Source organism: Sitodiplosis mosellana, unplaced genomic scaffold (genome assembly GCF_009176505.1).
Source record: "Sitodiplosis mosellana isolate CC-2019 unplaced genomic scaffold, AAFC_SMos_1.0 Smas_scaffold_6226, whole genome shotgun sequence".
In the NCBI taxonomy this organism is placed as follows: domain Eukaryota; kingdom Metazoa; phylum Arthropoda; class Insecta; order Diptera; family Cecidomyiidae; genus Sitodiplosis; species Sitodiplosis mosellana.
The window spans coordinates 20,309,583-20,335,594 of NW_022601467.1; the positions used below are offsets into that span (position 1 = coordinate 20,309,583).

Sequence of the window (26,012 nt, forward strand, 5' to 3'; positions counted from 1 at the left end):
CGGCACATCTGAAGTGTATGGAATATCTATGCTCTGTGTACGGCCGCTATGGAAAATACGAGCTACAACATACGTAAATATATATAGATAGATAGACTAGAGTGTATATATATGTTGCATCACTGTCTCCTCCGTCACAGATGAATTTCGTGGTGCGCTTCGAGTGTTGGCTGCTTATGCCGAATGCACGAAATTCAATGTATCGAGTAGCAAATCGTCTGTGACTCAGTTCGCTGCAACGGATGCCTATATTCGCTCGAGTTTTGTGTGTATGCTTCGTTTATTTTTTCATTATTCCTTTCAACTTCTCTGCTGTTCGGTTCGTGCTTTCGATTCAATGTGCTGTGTATCTGCTCCACATGCTTTATAATCTTCTGGTAGCATAGCTAAAGTGTTATTGGTTTGTAGCCTGCACAGCGGTATCAGTCGTGTTTGAAACGTCGTCCAAGCCAAACGGAAATTTCGACTCCGAACATCCTAATCGAAACAGATTATTGTATTTGGTTTTTAATTTCTGTTAATCTGGAAGAACTTGTAAAAAACTTGAGCTATCGATTTTATTCGAAGCAAAAAAGAAATCTGACAAACTTTTAATTTAGACATTCCTGTCATCTGATTCAACGTTAAAAAACTTTCTTTGTGATAACGTGTAAATTATCGTAACGACGGTCACTTTATCTGCTCATTTTCTTATTGTTAATCGTTTTTTTTTGTTGTTGACAAATCAACGAGCCTGTTATTTTTTTAGTTTGATTTAGTGTCTGTGATTCTGTTACAGAAATAAGTTGTTGAATAAAATACGAAAACCCAACGAAAAATGGGTAAAGACGAACAAACAACGGATGCCCAAGTGACAAAACCAAAACTATCCAACGACTCAAATCTCAAGACAACCGTCGATGATGAACTCACTAAAATTGGCAACGGCGGACCATGGGTTTGGTAATGAAATGATTCTCGCTCAAATCGAGAATTTATTTATTTTTTTCCTCTAAAATTAAAAGTATGTGCAGGATTTGGATGTAAATTGGATGGGAATGTGTGCTGTGGTGTGTGTCTGTGTGTGCGTGCGTGCGTGCGTGTACACGATTGATGCGAATGTTTCGCAAATTGAATTGTGCGTGTGATACTTTTGAAGTGGAAGAGAAAGAGCGAGAGTAGAATCATGTGTGTCGTCGTCGACGTTAAACGAAAATCAAGAATATATGCATATGGATCAGACTGTTGCTGAGCTTAAAAATGTGCAATATTCCGAAATGCCTGATGACAACGGGTCGATACAAATAACAGAGATATATGGAACACATGATGACAAAACAAATTTTTCTTTTATTGACATGCAGCAGCGGGCACATGTGTTTTTATTTCAAAATTGTGAAATCCAATAAACTCGCTATTTACTTTCTTCTCATCTCTCTGACTATCTTCTTTCGTCTGTCATTTTTTTCGTTGCACTTGTCGAAATGGTTGGATTTATCAGTGCTTAGCATTCAAAATCGATCGAACTAATCGGTCATTGGTGCATATATATTCGATTTGAAGATGAAGAAGAAGAAGCAAAAACAGCGTGGAAAATCATATTTTGCAATCGCACATGATTCCAAAGTGTCTGTTGCTGCTGTTCTCTCAAACACTCGTCGACGTCGACGTCGTCGTCATCACATTGATGTTGGAATGCGTGAGTTTGCGCAGAGTAGAAAAATAGGGAAGAATCATGCTGTTTGTACAGATGTGTTTGGGAATTTGGGCTCAAATTTGTTGTTCGACTTCTTTTCTTTTTTAAAATTCTAAATATAGATGCGAATCGGTGTTTGTTATTAATTTCACAGATTTGTGTCTTAGACACACATGTGTGATGTGCATGCATGCATGTTCGCGGGCACGTGTAAGGGACAGCCCGCGCGATTCATCATCATACAATAAACATTGTCCACGTTGAACAATTGATGGATTGTTGTCGATATAAATTGATGTTTATATTTGTTTACACCAGAGAGGTTGATGAGCCTTGGGCCAAAATCATGGGGTCCACTGAAAATTTGCATGTTCATTCACTAGCTGCTGTAGCTGCAAGTTGCAGTCGGCACTTGTGATTTGTGCCTGAATGTAGCGTCAATAAATATATCGATTGACCTCAAATGGTAACTTTGGCACGGTAGGAGTAGCCATGCTCTACAACAATCGCTAGAATAAAATATCATTTAACTTAACTGAATGTCGCACGTGCAGATACGAAGCGCCACAATCCACTCGCGTACGTGGAAAAAAAACAATATGGGACGCGTAGAGCTATAGCGACAGACGGAATTAGCGAGCGTCTAATTGAATTAACATAAATTAAAAGGAAAATGCTTTTACTAAAATAAATGTTTTGCCCAGTAAGTGCACACATTTCTTTGACGGCCTATCGATTGATGAACTCCACGGTAATGGCATTCATTTCATTGAAGTAAACTTTTCATTAAAACATTGAAATTGTGTAATCGCAACGAACTAAGTTGACGATGTTGACGGTTATTGCCAATGCACAGCGTCATTTAATCGATGAATTTACCTTCTACATTTTTTACCGTCGACAGAAGAGTGAAAACAAGACCGCAGAGCGTCGCTTCGCTGCGTTCTGCGTTCTTGAGTTTTTAGTTACTTAATCTATTTTGTTGTTAAACAACAAACTATTTTTTGGTGCACTACGTGAAATGTATTTCATCATACTGCCTTTGGTTTAAATTAAATAAATAATATGAGCTTAGAATCTAAACTCTCTTTAATTCTGTTCAAGACTCAGAAAATATTATACGAAAAATTAATGTAATTTTTAAACAACATTTGATAATCAAAAATTCGATTGGCGCTTTGAGATATTGTGCACTTATTTGTCGTTAGTTTTAAATTAAATAAAAAATATGAGTATAAAATTCAAATTCACCATAATTTGATTCATCACTCAAAAAGTATTAAGAAAAAAAGAAGCAGATTAGTAGCTCTGCATTTCATGTAGTGCTAAAAAGCTACTAATCCAAAAATCGGAGCAATTATGCAGGTACATTTCCTACATAAAATCACTTTGTTTATGATGGCATTGACATTGCGAGCGCGCACAAAGAGTCAACAGCGAATTAACGTTGACATTAGTACGGCGCTGAAGTGTTTTTATTTTTCATATCTTTCATGTGTTTCTAATTCATTCTGAATGAGTCCGGTTTTTTCCGATGCATTTCGAAAATGTTCATAATGTCCCCGTAAATACTTATACGTGCCGTATGCACGACAACAGAACATCGAATTAATTCAGGTTGTTTGGTTCATTTCATTTGAATGCAAAATCCTTCTTATTTTTTCACAGGAATTGTCATTTTTATCTCTTCTAAAGCCGGCTTTATCATTTACATTACGATGAATGTCATAGATATGTGTGATAAAATCACGATCGCGCGGAAAATTATTTTCGAGTCTCTCTACGAAATTGTCTAATATGTGTTTTTTTGTAGCTTTAGCAAACATACGTAACCGGAAATAACAATATTGGAATGAATGAGAATCGAAGAGACAATGTAACGACGCGTCAAGTACTTGTGTATGTGTGTTGTCTTATTGTTTAAATAAATTTTACCTTTATGGCAAAAGTGTCCTCGATTCAGTTTTGTTTTCTCGAGTTGTTATTGTGCCATTTGTTGAGCACGAGGACTTTTCAATATTATGTATTCAATTCGAAATCTCCAATCGAATCGTTTTAATCACATACAGACAATTTGGCACACTTACTGCAATCACTGTCATCGCACAAATATCAAAGTGTCATCCCGATGATATGAAACTCCCTCACGTTGCTCTCTTTGTATGTTCGTGTTTCTCTTTTATTCCATGCGATTTTCAGCCGTTATCATAGCGTTTCTCTTTTCATCCAAATTCGAAATTAACTTTCGACTTTGTTGACAATTTAATTGTGAAGGAGATGAGTATAAACAAAAACAAAACAATCACAGCCTTCATAATGATGATGCACATTTCGATTTTTATGCGATTAATTTATAATGCAATTAAACGGTGAAGGGGGATCGAAATTGCGGCAAATAAAAATCGAAACCGATAAAACCACTGCCGCCTCCATCATACATTGTTCCATCATTTCGATCAATTGAATTGAACAAGAGTGATGTGTGTATTATCTTCAAGTGCGATACTCACAATTTATTTCTGAATCTTTGCGACAAAAAGTTGCCCTCAGAATGATCCAGAGATGAAACGAAACGTGCATTTGGTCTACAAACAAAGAACAACAACGCAAGATTTTGTACCAAAGGAAAGCAAATATGGATGACAAATATTGCAGTTTAAAGCCGAAGCCAAAACTATTTTTCAATGTTTGCCTGAATGTTCCGCTTCCTCTGAATTATTCCGATGGAAACTTTTTGTCGCAACGGTTCATATGTGCTTCGCGAGACGAAGAAAACAAAACTCATGGCAAACGAATGTGTGCGGTTTTTGCTATTGAAATGTGAACTAGGCATGAATTATCTGTGAGAAAAATTAGGTTATTGTTTTAAATATGTTTATGTGCCATTGTTTTCATTTCGCACATTCTTCTCTCTATATGCACCGCGCTGGGCCACCGCCGCCGCCGCCATGTATATCACGTAAACATCGGGGAACGGAACTTGATTTTCATGATTGACGCTCTTAAACTGTTGCAATTTTACTTTAATGATTTTCGTCCACATTCTATTAACATTTCTTCGTTTATTCTCTTATTCCCTTCTCTCTCTCTGCTTATATGGCCCATTCAAAATGTTCACTTTCAAAGTACACAAATTGCGTCGCACCGTCGACAACAATAAATTTAAACAGAGCCACACTCAACCAAATCGAACCGAAAACAAAACGGAAAGAAGAACAAAGTTAGTTGAATATGCATAGCTCAAAGGAATTGCCCAATTCCATTGTATAGCATTAGATTTATGCAAATAATTTCAAGTCGGCGTCTAACCTTTTGGGGCGACTAGCACACTTTGTCTATATGCGTTGAATTTCGGCTAGCCGCGTCGTCGTGCATAAATTAAACGTCGCATCCGAAATTAAAGCCCACTGGTTGGCTCGCTGCACTTAAAAGCGTAATCGACAAATTGATTTCTCAAAACCAAAAACACAAAAAAGACTTGACGAATTTTAATGTCGCATTGTTTTCAATTTGTGTGTTATTGGAACTGTGTATCGTTATTTGGTTCATTGGAGCAGATTTTTTTTCGCCAGAGAGAATTGATTAAATCGTTCTTGCTTTCACCTTGATTATTGATAATGTATTTTATAAGTTCCATTTAAATTTGCTCTGTCTCACTTCCGATTCTCGCAGACAATGCAAATGCTAGTTTTTCTTTTTCAGTTCAGGATCATCAATCAATTTTGACAATTCGAATTGTCAATAAATATGAATGTATTAAAAATAAAGGGAGAAATGTTTGCAGCAACAATTTTCCATTTAAAATTAAGTGCACATTTTGTGAATTGTGTGGCATCGCTGCACGGTGTGAAAATCACCATCAGTTTTATTCTCTAAATGTATTTCAATTGTATGCGGATACAATTTGATGCCACATTGATCTCTATTTTCGTCAGTATGATCTAACCGCTATTACAGCACAAGTCACAAGCCGCATTTCGTCTGTCAACAAATTCACAAGATTTATAACGCATTATCATCCAAGTATTCTAGCAAATTTCCAACAAATAGCTAATAGTTTCAATGTTTGCAAAAATAACAAATTCCAATACAAACAGATTCAATGTGTGTGATGAGCAAATACAGGTAATTACGCCGAAACCAAAGCCATATCATGCGTGCTTAGAGGCTTTGCTATCTTCGAATATATGATTTCATTCATTTTTGGTTCACTTCGGATTATCAATACGATATTTTGTGTGCCAAATATGATAATATCACTTATGGAAGAAACATAAAAATCAGGTTCACCTGACGATGTAAACCAATTATTATCCAACGGTGGGCTGGTGCGCGTCCAATCGAAAGTGTTTTTGTTGATGACACAAATATCGGCGAATGTTATTCAATGTTGCCCATAAAATGTCAAGTGTTTTTCCAACTAATTCGAATTAAAATCACGTCATGTTCAGTGGCACGGGTGTTATTTTTACACCTTAGAAGCACCTAGCAAAACATGATGCGTATTTGCGTATTTATATGTATACATCGGAATGAGCATGAGTAATGTTGTTATCAAAAATTCAGCTAATGATGAATGATCATTTATTCGAGAATGGAACGTATTAATATCGAGGTGTTATAATACATACTGAACAAACAGCGATCAACACAAATTTGTTTGAACATTGAAGAAAAACAATTCCGTGTTCCGGTTTGAGCACATGCAAATTAAGCAAAAATAGATATGCCTAAAATGGTGTTGTTGTCGCACACAGCCGACTGATAACCACACGTACGAAGAAAAAAACACACAGAAAAATCCTTTGATTTGTGTTATTCATAGCAATGGACAATGGAGAAGTCAAGCGCGCGTTCGTCACAACAAATACCTATTAGGCGAATTACTCATGCCGCTGCTGCTGCTCTATTGTGTGATTGCCCATGAAAAACCGTAATACTCTGGATTTGTTTGATGCATTTTATTTACGGGTCTATCATATGCCGCGCTTTTTTTGCCTCGTTTCGTTTTGAATTGCATTACAAAGCTCATCTAGTATTTAGACTAAGTAAATGTTTTTCTCGCTCTTCATTTGTCTGCCAGTTTAGTTTTTGTTATAATTTGAGTGGTCAATTAAAGTGAATGACACCCGCACTTTTTTTTGCATTTTATTTTTTGCGTCCGAATAAGCGTCGTTGTACACCGATCACATGTTCATGTGTTCGCTCCCGTTTGTCAGACAGAGTGTGTGATATTCCAAAACAAGACGCCGACAATGATGACAATAAAGCGCGCACAGACAACGCAATGAGCGTGAAACAGAACAAGCACTAGCGAGGCTTCATCGGCGCACTACGGATTAGCAATTTAAATCACTATTATTCGAATTACGGATAGTATTTTACAAAATAGCTCGCCTGGAATTTTTTTTATTACTTGGTTTTTCTTGGATGCATCTAATCATAACTATCTCTATGGGTGAGATTGAGAGTGGGTGTATGTTTTTTGAAAACTTACATTTTGTATGGTAGAGTATGACTCTACTAGTGGTTTTTGGCGATTTTCCCTTTATTGACAAAAATTATCGGATTGGTGGGCTTGCAAAAATTGGTGGGCTTGCAAAAATTGGTGGTCTTGTTTTAAATTGGTGCACCGCTTGAAAACACATTCTACTTCACCCAATACAAAGTCTGTGAAACATACACCACTCTCAATCTCACCAATAGATCTGTGCGAGTAACAGGCAAATTCAATGATCTCACAGTCGGTTGTTTTTGCACACGTTCGTTCCATTGCATTCATCAGACACATCATTCCAGTAGCACTAATGTCTAACAATCTCTGATTTATCAAATTTCTTATGCACTTTTCTGCCATGCCATAGATGAAAAACGAATGCCAAGGCCATTGTCATTGATTTTGGAATCGAATTAGAAATTCCAATATGTGCCGGTGTCTCTCTCTCTCTCTGTCTGTGTGTGTGTGGTTTGCTGTTGCAACAAAAAAAATGTAAACAGTAGCGATGTCTGAACAATAACAATAAAATCAATGCTGCAATACAGAACAATGTAAATATATTCATTGATATGGTGTTGCACACACTGGCACAAACAACAGCAACAACCGCAGCTACAACAGTAGCTCACCGGATTGACATGGTAGAACTCCATGTGAGTCCGCATAATTAAACGGAAATCGAGTCGAATTTAATGCGCTTACATAACAGAAATCAAATTTCATTAACTTTTTTCTTCTCTCTCTCTCTCTCTCTCACTTTATCTCCATATACATTGTTATGTGTGTTTCGATGTAGAGACGGTTGTAAAGAGCACGATATACGTCAATATTCTCGATCAAACCATAAAATTTACCGCGAACAAATGCAATCTTTTTCAGAATTTATAATACGAAAATAATTGTCGGTTCAATCGAACTCTGTTGCTACTACGTAAATCACGCTGCTACCGTTGTTGTTGTTTTATGTAAAAAACGCTAGATTTCTATTGATAAATTGCATGGAATGAATTGGATTTAAATTGAAATTATAAGTGTATAATTGCAATTGATCAAACGCATTACAATGATTACCGCCAAGACTGTTGTACAAGAAAAAGAACGTAAATAATCATGAATTTCTCACGCAATTGGCCCGCATTGAACGTGTGATGCGCGTTTACGAGATCCTAACGGGAAAATCGTTTGACAGCACTAATTCATATTGTTCTCGAAAGCAAACAAATGAAAAGTGAATAAATAACTATTGTTTTATCATTTGAAATTTACATTGCCAAAACCTGGCGAAACGCAATCTCATTATTGAATGCCAATTAGAATTCATAATTTTTTGCTTTTTTTTCGTTAAACTTTTTGCGCTCGCTTTTTCTTTCGTTCTTGCTACTTTTATTTGCCAAAAACATTGTTACAATTGGCGAGCCGTCACGGTATGGCCGTAGACATCAAACATATTTGTGATTCGTTTGTGATTTTGTTAAATATAACAAAAAGGTCAATTTCTAAATACGTCAGAGTGCTTGTTTTTATTTTTGCAACGACTCCGTCTCGCGCTAAGCAGGCAGCGCAAGAATTTTAATTTGTAATTAGGTTGGTTTTGTGGCCGACAACGTAATTAAATTTTGAAATATATGCGACCAGTAAAATTGAAAAAAAAGAGACAAATTAAATGATTGGTGTTACAATATGGCGTCGATACGTGGATTCGCAATTCAGAAGAAGAAGAAACGACACAAAGCGAAAAAGATTTATTCAAAACGAAAACTGTGTTATGCTTGGTGCTAAAATCAAATGATGGTCTAACATGCTAGCAATTGTTTGCTGTTTGCTAGAATTTTTGTTTTTTGATAGTCTTAGTATCGAACATGAAGTACTGTTTCGATTAGCTAAAGATTAGCATTCTTCAAGCTGTAACATTTGATTTTTTCCACGTTGCGTGCTATTCTTCTACCGGACCGCCCTTTTGCTCTGTGCATATTTACTTTAATTTCTTATCGTAACCGACACCGAGGTGTTATGATGTTATGCGATTTTTGTTTTTCTCAACAAACACTTTCGAATGCGAAATTCAAAATATTTCGAGCAGTGCAAAAAAAGCGGCTGTAATTGCATTCGGTTCGATACAACCATTGCATAATGAACTGGAATCAATTCAAAGCAAGGCCTTTACCTAGTATTTATCGTATCATCATCATCGATAGCGGCAAGTGAACACAAAGGTGTGGCGGAGAAACAACAGTCCATTTAAGGGCAACACTCTCACACAGACAAATTCCAATTCGATTTGATTTGATTTCATAAACAAAACAAATACACGAATCCCTCGATCATGAACTTGTAGACGAAATAGACGGAACGAGAAAAAAAATCGCACCGCTTTTTTCCGAACTGTGAAAATAATGATTCAAAATAAATACATCAAATTAATATGCCTCACTGTTCTGACGGTACGTTGTACAAACGAAACGAAATAAAACAAGAATAACAACGAAACATGAAAAAAAAATTAACATGAAAACGTGCGTCCTAGATTCGAAAGTGCACGAGACTTGAGTGATTGTTATGGATGAATCGAAAACTGGAACGGCCAATGCCAAAAGCAAACAACACTACGAAAAAAAATAAAGATGAACTACTAGTTTGTATGGTTAGTTATGGAATTTGAATTATGTATACTTGATCAAGTTGATATAGTTTTCTTCGAGAGAAATTTGAATAATTCTTATGCGACTTTCTTATCGCTTTTTTTTTTCAAAACATTGTTCATTCTTCCCAAAATTCTACGAACTGAATTACGCATTTCCGATCAAGTACAAACCAGAAATTCAGCTGAAATGCAATATAGTTTATTGTCTTCATCTTTATTTTGACAGGAAATAATACAATTGACGTAAAACACGTTGATATTCTCGTTTCAAGTTTTAGATCTACACAAATATGGACGAAATAAATGCTTTGAATTGAAATGAATGACACATTTTCACACATCGTTCCATCTGAATTACATAATTAGTGCCAAACATCAGATCACACAATTTGATAGATTGAGTGATAATCGGTTGAAATTAATCGTATTATTGTCAATCATTCACACTATATGGAGGTATAATTTGTTGAAAATGCTACTTAAAATGTCCAGCACGTATTAAACGATTGTGTCAAACCGGGAAATCATTGTAATTAAACGGTATGTCACATATTGTGTTTCGCAAATGTGATTTTATGTGTTGATAAGATGTAATAATCTATTGAGTCTAACAATCATGGGCAGAAGCAGCAGACACGCTTTGTGTCGTTGACACGAACATTGTTCATTCTTATCGGGCAATCATAATGGTTCGACCATTTGGCTAATCAATACTATGTTCATGACGTTTTATTATCTTGCTCACATCAGCTTTGATTAAATTACCATCTTCTGATCGTGACGACAAAATTCCGAGGGGGAAAAATTTGGAGATCATTACCGTCAAGTTTAATCTGGACATATGTCATTTATTCAATTGAATCGCTTATAAACTTAATCTATTCAACGTACATTTGTCGTTGATTAAACTGTTTTTGTATGTCTTAAAATACCAAGTCAACAAGGAATGAAAAGAAAAACGTTGCAATCTTGTTATTTCTTTGCGAATTTCACTTTTCATTGATGATCATAAGTAATTTCGTTCTTTTTCTCTTTCTCTTTCTCTTTCTCTTTCTCTTTCTCTTTCTCTTTCTCTTTCTCTTTCTCTCCTTGATGGGGTCGATGCATTTTCAGGAAGCTCTTCTTTTTGTGCGTTACACCAAACATACTGAATGGATTCCATGTGTCGTCGTATGTTTTTCTGGGTCAACCGCCGAAAGAGCATTGGTGCGTCATCAGTGGACTAATCAATTCCAATTGGAGCGATAGCCAGATGCGAACAATATCATCCACGTAAATATGCCTTATTCATATCTGATTTGATCCAATTGAGCGCGCTGGCCAAATAATTTAACTCTCCACAACAAATTATTCTATTGTAGAAATGATGGCCTTGGCGATGGATGTAAAATTTTGGATTGGGACTATCCATATTTGGGTTCCTTAAATTACAACGATGCTGTTTCGTATACCAAGTCACATCCACGACCCGAAGCCATTTCATGCTTACAGAATTCAAACAATAAATACCATTACGTACAAGAACCGGGCTCATCAATTGTCCTCGAGGTAAAGAAAAACAGCAAATCAACCGCATTTCTCTATCTAACTTTTAGAATGACGCCATATGCTGTATCCTGCTATTTTCTATTTACATTTTCAGTGGGATTTGATTTGCGAGAAAAGCTTTTGGCGGACAACTGTTGCAACGGCCGTTTCAGTTGGAAAATTCTTGGGCGCAACTACATTTGGTATTTTATCGGATAAATATGGTAGAAGGACCTGTTTTATCATTGGTTCAATATTTTATATTGCCGGAAGTATTCTAACTACATTTTCACCGTGGTATTGGCTGTTCTTGATCGGTCGAGTCCTCCTGGGTAGCTCATCGTCCGGTCTCTTCTATCCGGCATTTTCTTTATGTAATTTTCACTTGATATTATGCTCATATTTGCTCAATTAATCAAAAGATATCGATCGATCAATCAACCGTTGCTATTTTTGTCCTTTCGTGTGTTTGTTTAGTGACAGAAAATATTGGATCAAAACATCGGTCATGGATGAGTATTGCATTCAGTATGTCATATCCAGTCGGTATGATTTTATTGGCCGTTTCAGCAAACTACATTCATGCGTGGAGAAACCTTCAACTATCTTTAACCATTCCCGCATTTTTGCTGGTGTTTTATTGCTAGTACGTAATTTCTTTAATTCCATTTTCAAAAAACCCAAATTTTTTTTGCTTGGCCTAAAACTTGAGTGCAATTTCCACCTTGAAACAGTTTCCTCAATGAATCACCGCGATGGTTGATATCGAAGGGTCGTGAAGCCGCAGCTTATCGGATTGTATTCAATAAAAAGTGTGATATGGAATTCTCAGAGAAATTGGCATCGAAGGCAAAAGAAGCTGAACAAGAGGTACTTAACCGATATACAATAGAATTATCGATGAATTTATCGACGTCGTCAATCTGTGTGTCTGTCCATTTTCCTTTCGTTCTTTCGTTCTTTCATTCTTTCGCTGAAATATAGGCCAAGGACGCTGATCAAAATAAATCAAAGATGCAGCGAATTTTCAAAGAATTGCACGCATTATATGGGCCATCGCGACTACGTCGAATGGCATTGATTTGTCATTACACTTGGTGCGTCACTGCACTTTCATACTATGTGACAGGTAATAATCCCAATTTGTTTTCCTATGTAGACAATTAATTGAACAAGCAATCATCGTTTGTTATTTGTAGCACTGAACGCTGATAACTTGGCGGCAGATCGGGTTGTTTACGTTGCCGCAACAGGTGCTGTCGATTTTACTAGTCTTATTTTATCGATGACACTATTGAATTTCTTCGGACGCAAATTATCATCATGTGGATTGTTCGCATTATCTGGATTCTTTTTACTATCCTTAATTCTTATACCAAGGGGTAAGCGTATTATTGCGACGTGTGTTTCCGTTATTTGATTGTTGATTTTTCTTACCTGCTCATTTTATATCACTTTTCCTCCACAGATAACTCAAATCTAATTGTATTTTGCGCGATGGCTGGTCGCTTTGGTATCACTGCAGTATACTCGATAGTAACGCGTAAGTTACAATCCAATTTAATGCAGTTTACCGTTGTTTTGTGTATTTTCACGTTTCTATGCATTTTTTCTGCAGTGCACACAGCCGAAATGTTCCCAACGAGCATCCGAAACTCGGCATTGGGTACGAGCAGCACATCCAGCCATGTTGGCAGCATAATGGCACCATATGTCGTCGACTTTTTGGTATGATTAAAGTCGATTGAGTTTTAGTTTTCTTTGGATCTATTAATATTTTCGCAATTTTCCGTCACACAGGGACGAATGGCATGGTATATTCCGACAACAATTTGTGGTGTTCTTATTGTGATGGCTGGTTTGCTGTGCCTTACTCACCCAGAAACAAGAGCTAAAGATTTAAAAGACCAAGTTTAAAGCACAAACGCATTTTTTCGATGAAATAATTTTCTGATTATTTTTTTTTCCATTTTTTTTTTTCAATTATTTTATACAAAAAAAAAGTTTTTGTTGCTTTGCGCGCTTCCATCGCACCAAACCAACTAGTGATTTATATGAATATGATCCGTTTTTTTTAGTCTCTAGATAGTAAATTTATCAAAGGCGGTCAAATTATAAGATAAACCGAGCAAATGATTCCTAGATGCATACAAACAGCCAAAAAGGAGAGGAAAAGGAAAGGAAAGAAGTAGCGACGATGACAATTATTAGGACAAATTATTTACAGATGGTGTTATAAGATTGAACATGCAATATTTCGATATATTATCGATAGGAATAACAAATTTTTTTTGCGACAAGAACTTATAAAACAAATTATACAACAATGTTTGACATAAATTACAAAATAAAATTTGTTGAGCCATACAAAATAAAACAAAAAATCAACAACTATTGATTGTCTGATTTCGATACAACGCTTTTGATGAAGTTGGCATTGGAGGTGAAGGCAATGGTCGTATACACGCCAGGCATACCAACTACGCCGCAATCTAAACCGTACGAAGTAATTCCGACAATTGCCAATATGCCTTTGTGGATGCAAAGTAATCCAGAGCCGCTGTCACCCTTAGAAACAAAAGAGAATAGTTTTTATGAATTTTCTGTGGGAAATTACCAGATTTGAGTTTCAGCTTACCAAACATGCATCTACACCCGGATTGGCACCGACCGCACAAAACATTCCCGAATTACGTTCGGGTGCATTCGAAGCACCAAGCTCTTTCAAACATGAATCGTATGATATGATATTGACTGGCGCCAAGCGTAAATCCAGTGTCGGATCACCCGATATCTTTTCGGAACCATAGCCAAAGATGTAGCATGCATCTGGAATGGATTAAACAACAAATTAATCGTTTAATTCACAAATTCAAAATAAATGCCATTACTGACCATTGCAAGCAGTTTTTTCATCGAGAATCACTCGAATCGGATTGAGCCTTGGACGATCACAGGTGCTAAAGTAAACCTTCAGTATGCAAATATCACCGGCCATCGTGTATCTATGGTGTAGAATAAACGTTTTCTTAAATTTTTTGTCATGGATTTTATTTTTTCGGTAAATGTTTCTATGATTCTCACCGATCATAATCCTTCTTATACACTGACACCGTATTATATCGTTCGCCGCTGTAATTCTTCAGGTTTTTTGCACCAAATACAACCGAAATCTCTTTGGCTTTACTGAGAAGAAAAAAAAAACAAAATAAACCGAATCACTTAAAAATGCTCGAATAATCGATCCTCACCCAGAACCATACATATTAACCATGCAGTGTGACGCCGTAATAACATAGCCCGTTCGGTTGAACACTTGCAACAAAACTCCGCCGCAAAAGTGTTTGTAGGTGATTTTTCCGGATGTGGGATTGCGTTCTCGATATTGAATGGACACAGCAAATGAGAATGTTTTATCTGCAAATGATTGAAATGGTTATTTTTTTAGAAAATTTCGCACAATTCACAACATTCACTATGGCAAATTATCAGACCATCAGCTGGAACCGGCTCTCCGCCTGAAATCGGTACACTTTTCACTTGACAAAACACAGATGACAACATCAAATACGCTGCAAAGCGTATCAACACCATTTTTTTACAATAATTATTTCTGCAAATGCACCAATCGAAGTGAATGTCCCCTTTTTCCTCATCGAGTCGAAGAGATTTGATCAAAATTTCTTCTAAAAACTCATTTTCAACTCTGACAAAATGCAAAACGCTTGAAATGTGTAACAGCCTTCTTGGGAAAAGTACGTTGTCATACTGAAGAATTCAATGGAACCTAACAATGTGTAATTAAACACAAAGTCTCGCTGTCTCATTCACAGCGACACTCAAAAATTGTTCAACGTCTGAACAGTTAAAGTTGTTTTTATATGCACTGTCAAACAATCGTAAGTAAATGAGCAGTCAAATTCTGTTCTGACATCAAGGCAAAAGAGAGAACGACAGAGAGAAAAAAAATAACAAATGTTTCAAGACATGTGTGCAAATGTAAACAGAATGCTGCACAGTAGGGTGGGCCAAAATGTAATTCGGTTTTGTTCTGTTATCAAACAAGGGCCGGTCAGCGGTGTTTTTTTTACTTATCACACTCTTATTTTTCAACGAATTCTGAAGATAAAATAGGAAAAGTCGACATTTTTTCTGGAATGCTTTGGAAGTTTCAACAAAACAAACATCCAGTTTGGTTTGTTTTTTTTATCAATTTGGATAAAAATAGTTCTCAACCATCCTAATGCTCGCACAGTTTCGACCGAAAAATGAGTGTGACATATCAGTAAATTCGACAGAATCAAATGCACATTGTCGATAGCATTGTCCGGGACCATATCATGTATGACCACAATATTCATAGATAAATTTCTGTAAGTGATATGCTTGTATGGATGGAAGTAGGAACACTTGAAAGAATTTGTTCCGAGTGTAAAGAAATTGGAACTGTGAATGGAAACACTTTTTTGAATTTTTGTTTCCTATAAAATTTACTCTGGAAAACACTTGCCAAAGTATCACAGATGTTCGGAAACGAAAAGAGAAAAAAAATGAAACTACCTTGACACGTTTTTTGCACGATCAACACAAGTCAAAAGTTTTTATTGTTATTCAATACAATTTCAAAAAATTTCTTTGTACTTGTTTTAAACGGAAATTATTGTATTTTGTATGCATGAATCGATCTTATTTTTCTGTGTATCGAACTGACGGTTTTTTTAAGTAGATAATTTTTCAATGTTGTTTTTTTGTAATATGTTTATCTAAATGTTCATTGATATTTTAACGTATTGATTTTTTTTGCATTGACATGTGGCGTTCACCCACCAATTCATTTTAATTCCAGTCAATAAACATATAACAATCGGTAAAGTCTTATAAAGTTTGCGGTCGGAAGTAATATACAAAGGCTACCGTAAATCACTTTTCTTATTTTATCGTCTTCTAAAAGAACTCTTCCAAGAACAGCTTACTCGATTTCAATTTATTTTGGCTTTCAAAGCATTTTTCTAAGTATGAAAACCTAGGGATAATACATAGTGTATTACTTTCTATGTCATCTTATATTACTTTTTCAGCAGCGTTGTATTACTTTTGAGTGATTTGCCCAGTGTAGAAATAAATGTAATTTATATTCTTTCAAAAAAATATGGACTTTTTATGTTTAATTTTTAAAAAAATATTCGATACAATTGTTAATGGTAAAGTATTCATTGTTATCAAACGCGATCCGTTTAATTTTTCTTTTGTCAATGAATATGAATACAAAAAATATCGTTTGTTTGAATTAACATAGTTTTTGATTTGATTTTCTGATACCGAATTCAAAACCATGCACACAAACTTGAATTGTCATTGCCCCATTGATCGATTTTTTTGTTTATTTCCATTCGTTTGATTTTGTGGCGCGATTTTTCAGGGTATTGATCCTTGAATTTGGCAATTAGTTCCGGTGTAATGTCTTCTGCAATTAGAATAGCATTCATATTACTTATTCAGTATACTATTATTACCATCAAGTCTATCTTACCGTGATCTGAGAAGCAGTTGGCTTCGATGGCGAAGCATTCAAAGAGAAGTGCATTCGGAATTGCACGTACATCGTTTACTTCGATCGTTTGCATGTTTCCATAGTCAAGGAAATGCATCGTCACAAAACCATCGAAACAAACTTCAAGGCAATAAGCACGATACCAGTGACCTTTGTGTCTAACGGCACAACATTCTTCGTTTCTGCAAAAAAGAGAGATTTTAGCCTCAAATATCGAATTTTTTATTCGTTCAACTCACTTTGGCGTGTAGCACGCGTCCGCTTTGAATAGGTAATTGCAAATGTTTTGAATTCGTCGATCATTTTGGAGGAATTTTTGAAAATCATCAGCCTTAATGAATGTGAGGAATGACCATCCAATCTCTGAATTATCCAAAATAATCACTTCTACACCGGACATTTCTTTGGGATCCAAATTTTGTCCACACCGTTGGTTGAATTCTTTCCCGAAGAAAATCTGCATCGAAAATAAAGAAAGCAAAATACAATTAATTCTCAAATTGACAAATTCTAGTGCCTCGTTTCGCATACCCGATATGACATATCTTTGATGTATGCCACTTCGATATCTTCGATGTTGAGTGAGTTGATCATTTGATTGACCCATTTGTCCGAAGCTCTCAATTCGGCCATCGGTACCGTGTCATTTGAATCAAATTTGATTGTCAATTCGCGAGCATGTGCCATTATATTGTACAAGTACTTGAGTGCCTTTTCATTCATGAAATCGTCATCAATCTTGTTCAGTCTTATCTTTGTTGCGAATCGTTTTCGATTCTTCAATTCGTCCGGCATGGCTTTCAATTCATGGAAATCACGAATTTCCACATTACCAAAATCAATAAAAGCAACGGCCACTTTTGTATTGTCAACGTGTTTCAGCACCAAGGCACGTTGATAGTAATCGAACTTGGCTAGCACCAGAGAACCAACGGAGGGCAAACTTTGGAACGCTTTGGCATCTCTAGCATACTTGACAGTGTCACACATGAGTCGTACAAATGCAGCCTCCTGTTGATCATCCGCTGGTCGAACAAACACTAAACGATGATTTATAACAGCCGTTATTTTGACCGTTTGCAATTTGGAAATTGGCTCGGCTTCAATACGACCTGGAACCGATGATGATGATGACAACAAGAACGCTCTGGGTGACATTATCTTTTCATTTTCGATTTTATTTGATGGCTTCGCCTCATTCAATTGTTTCTGTTTGGCTGCATGACATTCCAGCGAACACTGCGGTTCGTTGCAATTTTTGCACATCTTGTCAGCCGCTCGTGGACAATTAGCACACTTTGAAATCGACGCCAACAAGTCGGAATTGAAACTGAATATTTTCTGGAAAGAACATTTGAACATTTTGTTTTATTTTTTCATTTTCTTTAAATATAAAGCATTTTCACCTTGTCCGCAGCAGGCGACACATTGTTCTCAGTTGGCTTAACTGTATTCGATTTTCTGTAAAATATGTAATAAAAAATGACGGATGATTAGAATTGAATGACTTTGGAGAAACAACGGAATTGCAATGAGGAAAAATGAAATACATATTCAAGCTCATTCATAGCGAATTGAACCCAACTGGTCATAAAAAGTACCGCTTATTAAAATTGTTGTGATTCTACGATCGTCTAGTAGTAGTACTTGGATGACTATAATTTGCACGTTTTAAATCATATCAAATGTCAAAATCTTTGAAGTCATAAAATAAATAGAAAAATTGAGCATAAAAATGGATCGTAAAAACTACAATGTTGCTCTAAGCTATTTCGTGCGTGTCTTTTTCATGAGAATACCAATTTCCGTTTATCTGTCAAAACAAAAGGTCAGTGAATTAATTATTATGTTTATTGATTCATTTGAAATGCTAATTTGCATTGGTTCCTTGTGCTTGCGAGCGGTTCATTTAGGTCTTTTTTATGAAAAAAAAAATTGAATGTCGTTCTCTGTTGAGTATTTGTCACCTTACAGAAAAAATGTCAATAGAAAAAAAAATAAACGAAGATCTGCCAAAGTTTTCTAAAAGTCATGTATGCTACAATACACATAAGCATACGGCGAATATAGGCGCCCAATGGGCGTTAGCATACATTGTGTTTGTTCATTTTTCGCTGACTAAACAGAATACTTGTGAAATGCGGTGTCAACTTACAAAATGGCGCGGCCATGCACAATTGTTCTGTTGTTGTTCGTTTCGAATTCAATATTTGCTTCAGCATTTGAATCCCATAGAAAGTCTTTCGATGGATCAGCCAACAGCAGAAATCTATTTCGATAGTCTTTTCCTTGAACCAATGAATCGATTGTGATTTCTACTGGATCTACGAATGGTCCCTTGATTTTTCTGAAACAAATGGATTTTTGTATTGTACAAAAGTTGATTCAGAAAATAGGGTCGTCAATAAAACGCCATCTTGACTTTTTTGTGCTACAGTCCAAACCATACCTGGAACTCAATTCGAGCACATTTCGCAATGGAGTGTTATCTTCAACCAGCATTGGTTTGTGCAGAAAATCATAATCATCGTTGTTCACGTTTGGCAATTGTTCCCTTTCCCTTTCCCTGGCAATTTCGACGACAATGTTCAATGTCGGATTGTCATCTTTGAAACGTCGCAAAATGTTGTTGGCTTCTCTGTAAATGTACAATTTGATTAGAAAAAGCATTGGCTACTTACATTGGCCAAGTGAACCTTCTGATAATGCATTTGAAATGGAAATGAATGTTCATCATTTTTAGTACTTACTCCGCAGATTCGTATTGAACAAAGGCAAATTGTACATTTGGTGGTTGGTTTATAAATTGAACTTTGCCATACAATCCACACATGCTCAACAAGCCATCTCTGCTGAAACCGTTTGGGATGTTCTTCAATATAACTTTGTCACGTTTTTGACCGTTGAATGGATCTGGCATCGGTGGCACTTGCCAATCATCTTCATTCTCAACCATGATGGAAATTATGGAGATTTTTTTTCCTTTGCAAACGTTAATTTTCCGCGTGTTTTGTTCAATTTCACTACTCTGTTTGTTTAGGTATAGTACCAATTCGTAGAGTTTCAAATTGATTGTATTCGGCTCGAGTGACAGTTCTCTTGACATTTGCTTGAAAACAAGCTCACTCAACTCATGGTTTTTTGTGAAGTTTAAATACCAATGGTTGCTCTTCGGTTGCACAACGAATTCTTTTCCTTTCGGTTTGGTTTTTTTGTTTTCTTTTTCTTGTCGAAATAAACGATTGAACCCGGAAAAATGTATGAAGAAAATTGTAATTCGTGATGTTGCAAATAATATCAATATAAAATTTATTCTAATAGACAATAGAAACATATTCCTTCCGTTCATTTGTATTTCGTTAAGTACTTCAAAGCTTGATTAAGTATGACGCAGCTCATAAACACTGAAGCAGATGTGAGAATGTTGTTCCACATTGTGAATATCAGTTGTGTGGAACCCGTCAAAAGCCAGTTTTTCTTATAAGAATCAGTTCGAAATTCTGTTTAGAATGATACGTTATGTATCTATGAATGAAAAATATGCGATAAAGGTGAACGGTTTTAGTCGAAGTATGCTTTGTATGGTTCAGATTGTTTTATACGCAGAAAGAGCTGTGTTACCGAAGTCAACATTCAAAATCTAACAGATTGTTATCAATCCGTTATGGTCGTTTCCACAATAAGTATACAAACCGTTGATATAGATCAATAGAGAACTGAATCCGTAGAGACCTTTGCCTACAAAAGTATACTAAAAAAGAATGGAAAATGAAGAAATGGAACTGGTTTTGTTTTTTCATTCAAATGATTTAATTTTATTGTATATATTAGAATATTTTATCTATATATTCAATTAGATAGATCGATTTTTCTTTTCGATAATTTCTACTGGTTGGTTATTCTATTAAAGTGAAATGGTGTGCAATGTTCATGTTTTTTATGCATTGAATGTTTGGCCAAAACGCCCATTTTCAAACTTAAATCCATAAATTGTTCACAATTCAGTTCGGAGAAAATATGGTGTATTTTCGCCTTGGTGCATAAAAATTGACCATTTCATTAAATAGAATAGACTCCATAGGAGCCATAATATATGTTTTTAATAAAAAAAAATTTGCTTCAATATTTTGTATAATTTTGGTTTTTAAATCGATTGTTGTTTTTTGTTATTCTTGTTGTTGCAGTCAAAAGAAAAATATGTGAAAGTAATTCAAGTCGTGATCATGTTGTAACATTGTTGTTACATTGAAACGTCCATACTCGGTTCTGATTCGTACATGTGAAATTGTTCGAAAGCAACGAGCGGAAAGCGACGGAAAAACGATCTTGAAATCCTTCACAACGAATATGAAAATCAAATACAAATCAAAATCACGCGACTATTAAAAATGAACACACATTGTAAACACACTCGATAAAAAAAGGAAACAATGCAAATTATTCCGTAGTAAGTAGTACTACGGATAAATGAATTAGGTGAATTAGATTGTTGGAAGCTATCTTCCATATATAAAAAAAAAATAAATATTCATACTAAAAATTGAAAACACTGCAAAATGATTAAATTTTTCAGACGATTTTTTTGTCGCACATTTTATTCGAAGTTAATTTTTGTTTGTTTGATTTTTTTGCTTTTTGAATTGATTTATAAAATTGTTTGAGATTGGTTTTTTTTTAGTTTTTCTTCTTTTTTCTTCTTCGTTCTAATAAAAATAATTTCATTTTGTTATTTGAACAATGTGGGAAATAGGAATAAAAATTATTGTTTTTTTTTGTTTGTTTTGCACCTTGTCAAAATTGCTAAAATTTATGCGTTGGTTTTTTTTCTTTTCGTTTTCTTCATTGTGGCGAGATTTCCTACTATTTTCGATTCCTTTTGAATATCTTCTGAACACCGACTGAATTTCCATTTCGCATATTATTTTCAAATGACTTGGGTCGCTTTTTTGCTATATTTTCTGCATAATTTAATTTAGGTTTCAGTGTCTTTTCTCTTTCTCCTATGTTTAGTTACTTTTTTGTTTCCATACCTATGCTTTTTTTTTCATCTCGTTTTTTTTGCACTAATTTTATGAAAATTTATAATTTAAAAAATTGAGTTTTTTTCCTTCAGAAATTGCTATAAATTTTTTTGTTTAAATTAATACTACAAATGGATTTCATTCCGATAATTCTTAGCATTTTACATTCGATTATTTACAGCGTTTTCTTTGTTCTTTGTGCTCTGGCATACTGTGTTTATCCATTCATGGCATTTCTTTTAGCATAAGATTTTTGTTGCGCTTATAAATTAATGGGTGTTGCTTTTCACTTTTTTCCTTCTTTCTCTCTCTCTCTCCCCCTCTTTCCCGATAACTAAATCGTTTCGAGAGAGAAAAACAAAGTGTTTTTCGATGCATCTCTTTTTAAGTAAAAAACAAAAAATTTATACGATCAAGAATCTATGGGCTAAATCACAGATTAAATTAAATAAAAAACATTTTGTTAATCATCTAACATATAAAAATAAAAAAAAAACATTCTTTGAAAAGCCATTGAATTGGAAAACTGCCTTAGTCGGATCTTATTTCGTTAAAAACTGGTTTTGCATGAGAGCTGTCTGTCGCATTTGATTGGTGTTTTTACGGAGGGGGGGGGGGGGGGTAACACTATCATTTTGAGATTTTTGTTACTGTATTTTTTTGGTTAATAAATAAGATTTCGTGATTTTGTTTTCACCAGACGATTTGTTGATCGGCTAGCACTCTTTTGGTCACCATTCCAGCTCTTTGACTTGGCACGGAAATGACGGTATGCGGTTGTGAACATTGGGTCCAACATTTGACGATAGTTGATTGGATCGCAAAGTTCTGGATAGGATTCAAAGAAATCTTTGTAGCCACCGTGCAACAAATAGATTTCTGGATAGTGCAATGCTGGATAAGCATGCTCATTGCGTGACCGATCGTTATTGCGAAGGAAACGAGATCTGTAAAGAGAGAGGGGAAACGGTTCATCAGTAATCGTATCCACCATACTTATGCTCAATGCATGTGAAAACATTGAAATATTGTCAGAACAAAAAAATGAAGAAGGCATTTCATGACACTTACAATTTTGGTCCTCGTTCCGATGAGAATTCACAGTGGAATACGATGATGTTGCGCATTGGCTCATCGGAAACAAGTTTGGGTGTATCAGTCTTTGAGTTTACTAGTTCGGTCAGTATTTGTTCTTGCGTGAATAAGTTTTGTGCACCACGAATGTGACCGCCCTCGAATTCGTATGGATACCGACAATCCACAACCTTGAACGATGCAACTGAGTCTTTGTATTCGCCGCGCAACAGTTTGGCCATGGTGTGCGTTGAGATTGATCTCAAATCGCTGTGACGTCCTTCGGTCAATGGCAAACAGAATGGCCGGCTGAAGTCACCGATCAAATGTGGTTCGGATGATGCTATTGAAAGAAACTATTGATTAGATTTCAATTCTCAAAAAAAAAAAAAAACAAAAACAAAAACGTTTGGATTCAAGTTGAAATATTGAAAATTCAATTGTGTAAACTTACATCGTGAAAGGGCGTTCATGATGATATCGTCGTTCATTGACATTGATTTACGAAGAATGGGTCGTGCGATGGGCAAATCATTTGAATTTTCTTTGTCTTCGCTACTTTGCTTGTACCGTTTGCTTTGCACTGGGCTGCCGATGGTTGGTGGTTCGGGCCGTTTGAATGTCTTGATGATACCGTTGAATGGTGGGTCACTTTCTGGGATAGTTTTCAGTGATTCAGGCGTTCGTGGGCCAAGATTAACATTGCCATCGGTCATGCTGAGGCATCGACGGAAAACGGGTGTTGTTGTTTGTGGAATGGAGGTGGTTGATTTGATGTTGCCGCTGATGATTGAATTGAACGATGTTGGCAATTGTGCATTATCATCCATCGATTCCATGTCGAGTAAATCCATGCAGTCATCGTCCATCGATTCCATTGAGTCGGACGACAGGCTGTTGAACGATCGGAAGCAGCTAATTGATTTTGGCGATGTGCGCGCAGTTTTTGGTGGGGATGGTTTTGGTGGCAGTGCATTTGGTTGGGCAAATGTGAACATTTTGCTGCTATTATTACTGTAGCCCGAATCCATTGAGTTGAAATCGATGTCGTGGCGATCTTCGATGGTTTCACTCTCACGTAGCGGTGACAACAAACCCATTTCGAGGCAGGGACTTATCGAGCATGGTCTTGGGCTGCCTTGTGGTGTGTTGCCCGAGTACAGTGACATTTCTTCGGATGACATTTTCACGGGTGAATTTGATGAATCGTCAAAGTTCAATGGAGCTATGTTCAGTCGGCGTCCATGCGTCGTAGACGATATAACATTTGAATTGATGCTCAAGGCATTGAGACTGCAAAATAGAAAGAAACAGAAAAGCAAAAGTTAGATTCATCCGAAACAATAAAGCCTTAAGCACATTAAACTCAAAGAAGAGAAAAAATTATGATGACATTCGTTCATTCTTATTATGCTTCGTGGTGTTGTTTCACACATTTCCAACAATCCTTATTCAATGTTATTCGTACGCATAGGTTTTATTTTTTTCTTTCCTTTCCTACGTGCAGTAACAAATGTTGCATGGAAAAAACACAGCGTATGCAAGCACGCCAGGCATTCTTGTCCGTATGTGTCTATTAAATTGTTTAGTCTGTCCAAACGATCGCTACGCACGGAAGAATATTATGTCGAGGGTTGAATGCATGTGTTGGTGTACCACACATTGTATGCGTATGTGTGGCTGCTGTTGCTGCTGCTGTTGCTGCTGCTGTTTTTCCTCGCTTACAGGAACATTATACAACATACAATTTATGTTTGTTATGTATGCTGTTCGCTCCGAAATTGAAAAGTGCATACAAAATAAATACTACAGAATGCGCACACGCATACATACATGCACACACAGACGTGATCGGCAGTGAGACCCCTTGAGCATTTCACTTAAATGAAGTGAACGAGCGAGTGAGCAAGCGAGAGGAGCAGAGGAAAAAAAACACAGCACACAAGCCAAGAGAGAATTCTACATCTGTACATTTTGATATTGCTTTTATATCTACTGCATAGACTAGGGGACGCATTCTATTTTTACACATTTCTACGATCAGAAAAACGCATATTGACATATGTACACATCGCGTTTGAACTCATGGTTTAAGTTTCTTCTTCTTCTTCTTCTTATTCTTTTACTCTATGCCGTGTCTCTACACAGCGCATAGAACCGAATGAAGAAATGTTAATTAATGAATTACTATCTTTCTATCCGTCGATAGAAACGACGGTAATTGTTTTTTTTTCTTCCTTTCTTTCATTTATGTGTGTATGTCGCGTTTTGAGTCGAAATGAGCAACTCATAAAATACCATTTTATCCTGCACGCAAAGGTGTGCACACCACATTTCTCTGTCTTCGCTTTGAATCGAGTAATTTGTATTTAGATGGAGAGTGTATTTTATGTGTGTGTGTGTACTTTTTTTCGCGCGTTCACGCGCCAATTCATTCAACTGGATCGCATTGACAGCAGCATATAACAGCATCAGAATCCTGAATCAAGCCACACTATATTCGCTGTATCAACAAATAAACATTGATGATTTAGATTTCGCTTGACAATCAAATGGCCAATTATGTGTCACACACACACATACATTCCGAATTCGATCGTATTCGATTTTTCATGTCGATACACAACGGTGGCAAAAGGAAAGAAATACACACTCCGTTTGTTATTTCACTTTCGTAGCTTCATTCTTACTCAATAAGAATGAATTGATATGTGCCAGTAAGATTTTTAAGATGCACACATAAACAGAATTCGTAGTATAATGAAAAAAAAACAGAAAACAAAATGCGCTTGCTTTTGATTCGGAAACCAAACAAAATCACGGCATTGTGTATTGCTGCATTGAGACGGGCGAATGAGCATCGAAGGATAAAGAAAGATGAAAAACTTGAAAGAAACATATTAAGAACCGAATGCGAAAGAGAGTGAGAGAAACGAGCGAACGAGCAGTTTTCGAAGATGAAAACGACAAAAAGAAGTATGCCGAGAAACCCACAAACATAAATAAATTGATGAAGAATACAGAAG

The 26,012-nt window shown here is 36.0% G+C and overlaps 4 protein-coding genes across 6 annotated transcripts in view; 1 reads left to right on the forward strand and 3 right to left on the reverse strand.

The window, feature by feature from the left end:
• The first annotated feature begins 311 nt into the window (after window positions 1-311).
• Window positions 312-13,694, forward strand: LOC129578797 (organic cation transporter protein). The gene is made up of 12 exons (XM_055467928.1): window positions 312-649; window positions 779-942; window positions 10,927-11,085; window positions 11,175-11,361; window positions 11,456-11,714; window positions 11,818-11,986; window positions 12,075-12,210; window positions 12,325-12,469; window positions 12,540-12,722; window positions 12,809-12,883; window positions 12,959-13,068; window positions 13,141-13,694. The coding sequence occupies exons 2-12, from the start codon at window positions 818-820 to the stop codon at window positions 13,255-13,257; spliced, it is 1,665 nt and encodes a 554-aa protein (XP_055323903.1). The 5' UTR covers window positions 312-649; window positions 779-817; the 3' UTR covers window positions 13,258-13,694.
• Window positions 13,695-13,725: 31 nt separating this feature from the next.
• LOC129578819 (mite allergen Der f 3) lies at window positions 13,726-16,338 on the reverse strand. 2 transcript variants are annotated; one of them, XM_055467981.1, is made up of 6 exons: window positions 14,835-16,338; window positions 14,604-14,757; window positions 14,425-14,526; window positions 14,236-14,345; window positions 13,979-14,169; window positions 13,726-13,908 (listed from the first exon to the last, which is right to left on the reverse strand). In XM_055467981.1, exons 1-6 carry the CDS (start codon window positions 14,932-14,934, stop codon window positions 13,732-13,734), a joined length of 834 nt encoding a protein of 277 aa, XP_055323956.1. In that variant the 5' UTR covers window positions 14,935-16,338; the 3' UTR covers window positions 13,726-13,731. The 2 variants fall into 2 exon arrangements, with proteins under 2 accessions (XP_055323956.1, XP_055323955.1); XM_055467980.1 differs by having other exon boundaries at window positions 14,592-14,757.
• Window positions 16,339-16,474: 136 nt separating this feature from the next.
• Window positions 16,475-20,255, reverse strand: LOC129578785 (protein vreteno). The gene is made up of 8 exons (XM_055467893.1): window positions 19,642-20,255; window positions 19,341-19,529; window positions 19,047-19,238; window positions 18,298-18,352; window positions 17,423-18,232; window positions 17,131-17,348; window positions 16,871-17,073; window positions 16,475-16,804 (listed from the first exon to the last, which is right to left on the reverse strand). Exons 1-8 carry the CDS (start codon window positions 20,238-20,240, stop codon window positions 16,665-16,667), a joined length of 2,406 nt encoding a protein of 801 aa, XP_055323868.1. The 5' UTR covers window positions 20,241-20,255; the 3' UTR covers window positions 16,475-16,664.
• Window positions 20,256-21,845: 1,590 nt separating this feature from the next.
• The window catches only part of LOC129578793 (M-phase inducer phosphatase-like), a 119,968-nt gene continuing 115,801 nt past the window's right edge, over window positions 21,846-26,012 (reverse strand). For both annotated transcript variants that reach the window (XM_055467914.1, XM_055467916.1), the window contains 3 exons: window positions 23,441-24,279; window positions 22,984-23,329; window positions 21,846-22,859 (listed from right to left, as the gene is read on the reverse strand). In XM_055467914.1, coding sequence (XP_055323889.1) covers window positions 22,577-22,859; window positions 22,984-23,329; window positions 23,441-24,279 — 1,468 coding nt within the window. In that variant the 3' untranslated portion in view covers window positions 21,846-22,576. The remainder of the gene's footprint in view (window positions 22,860-22,983; window positions 23,330-23,440; window positions 24,280-26,012) is intronic.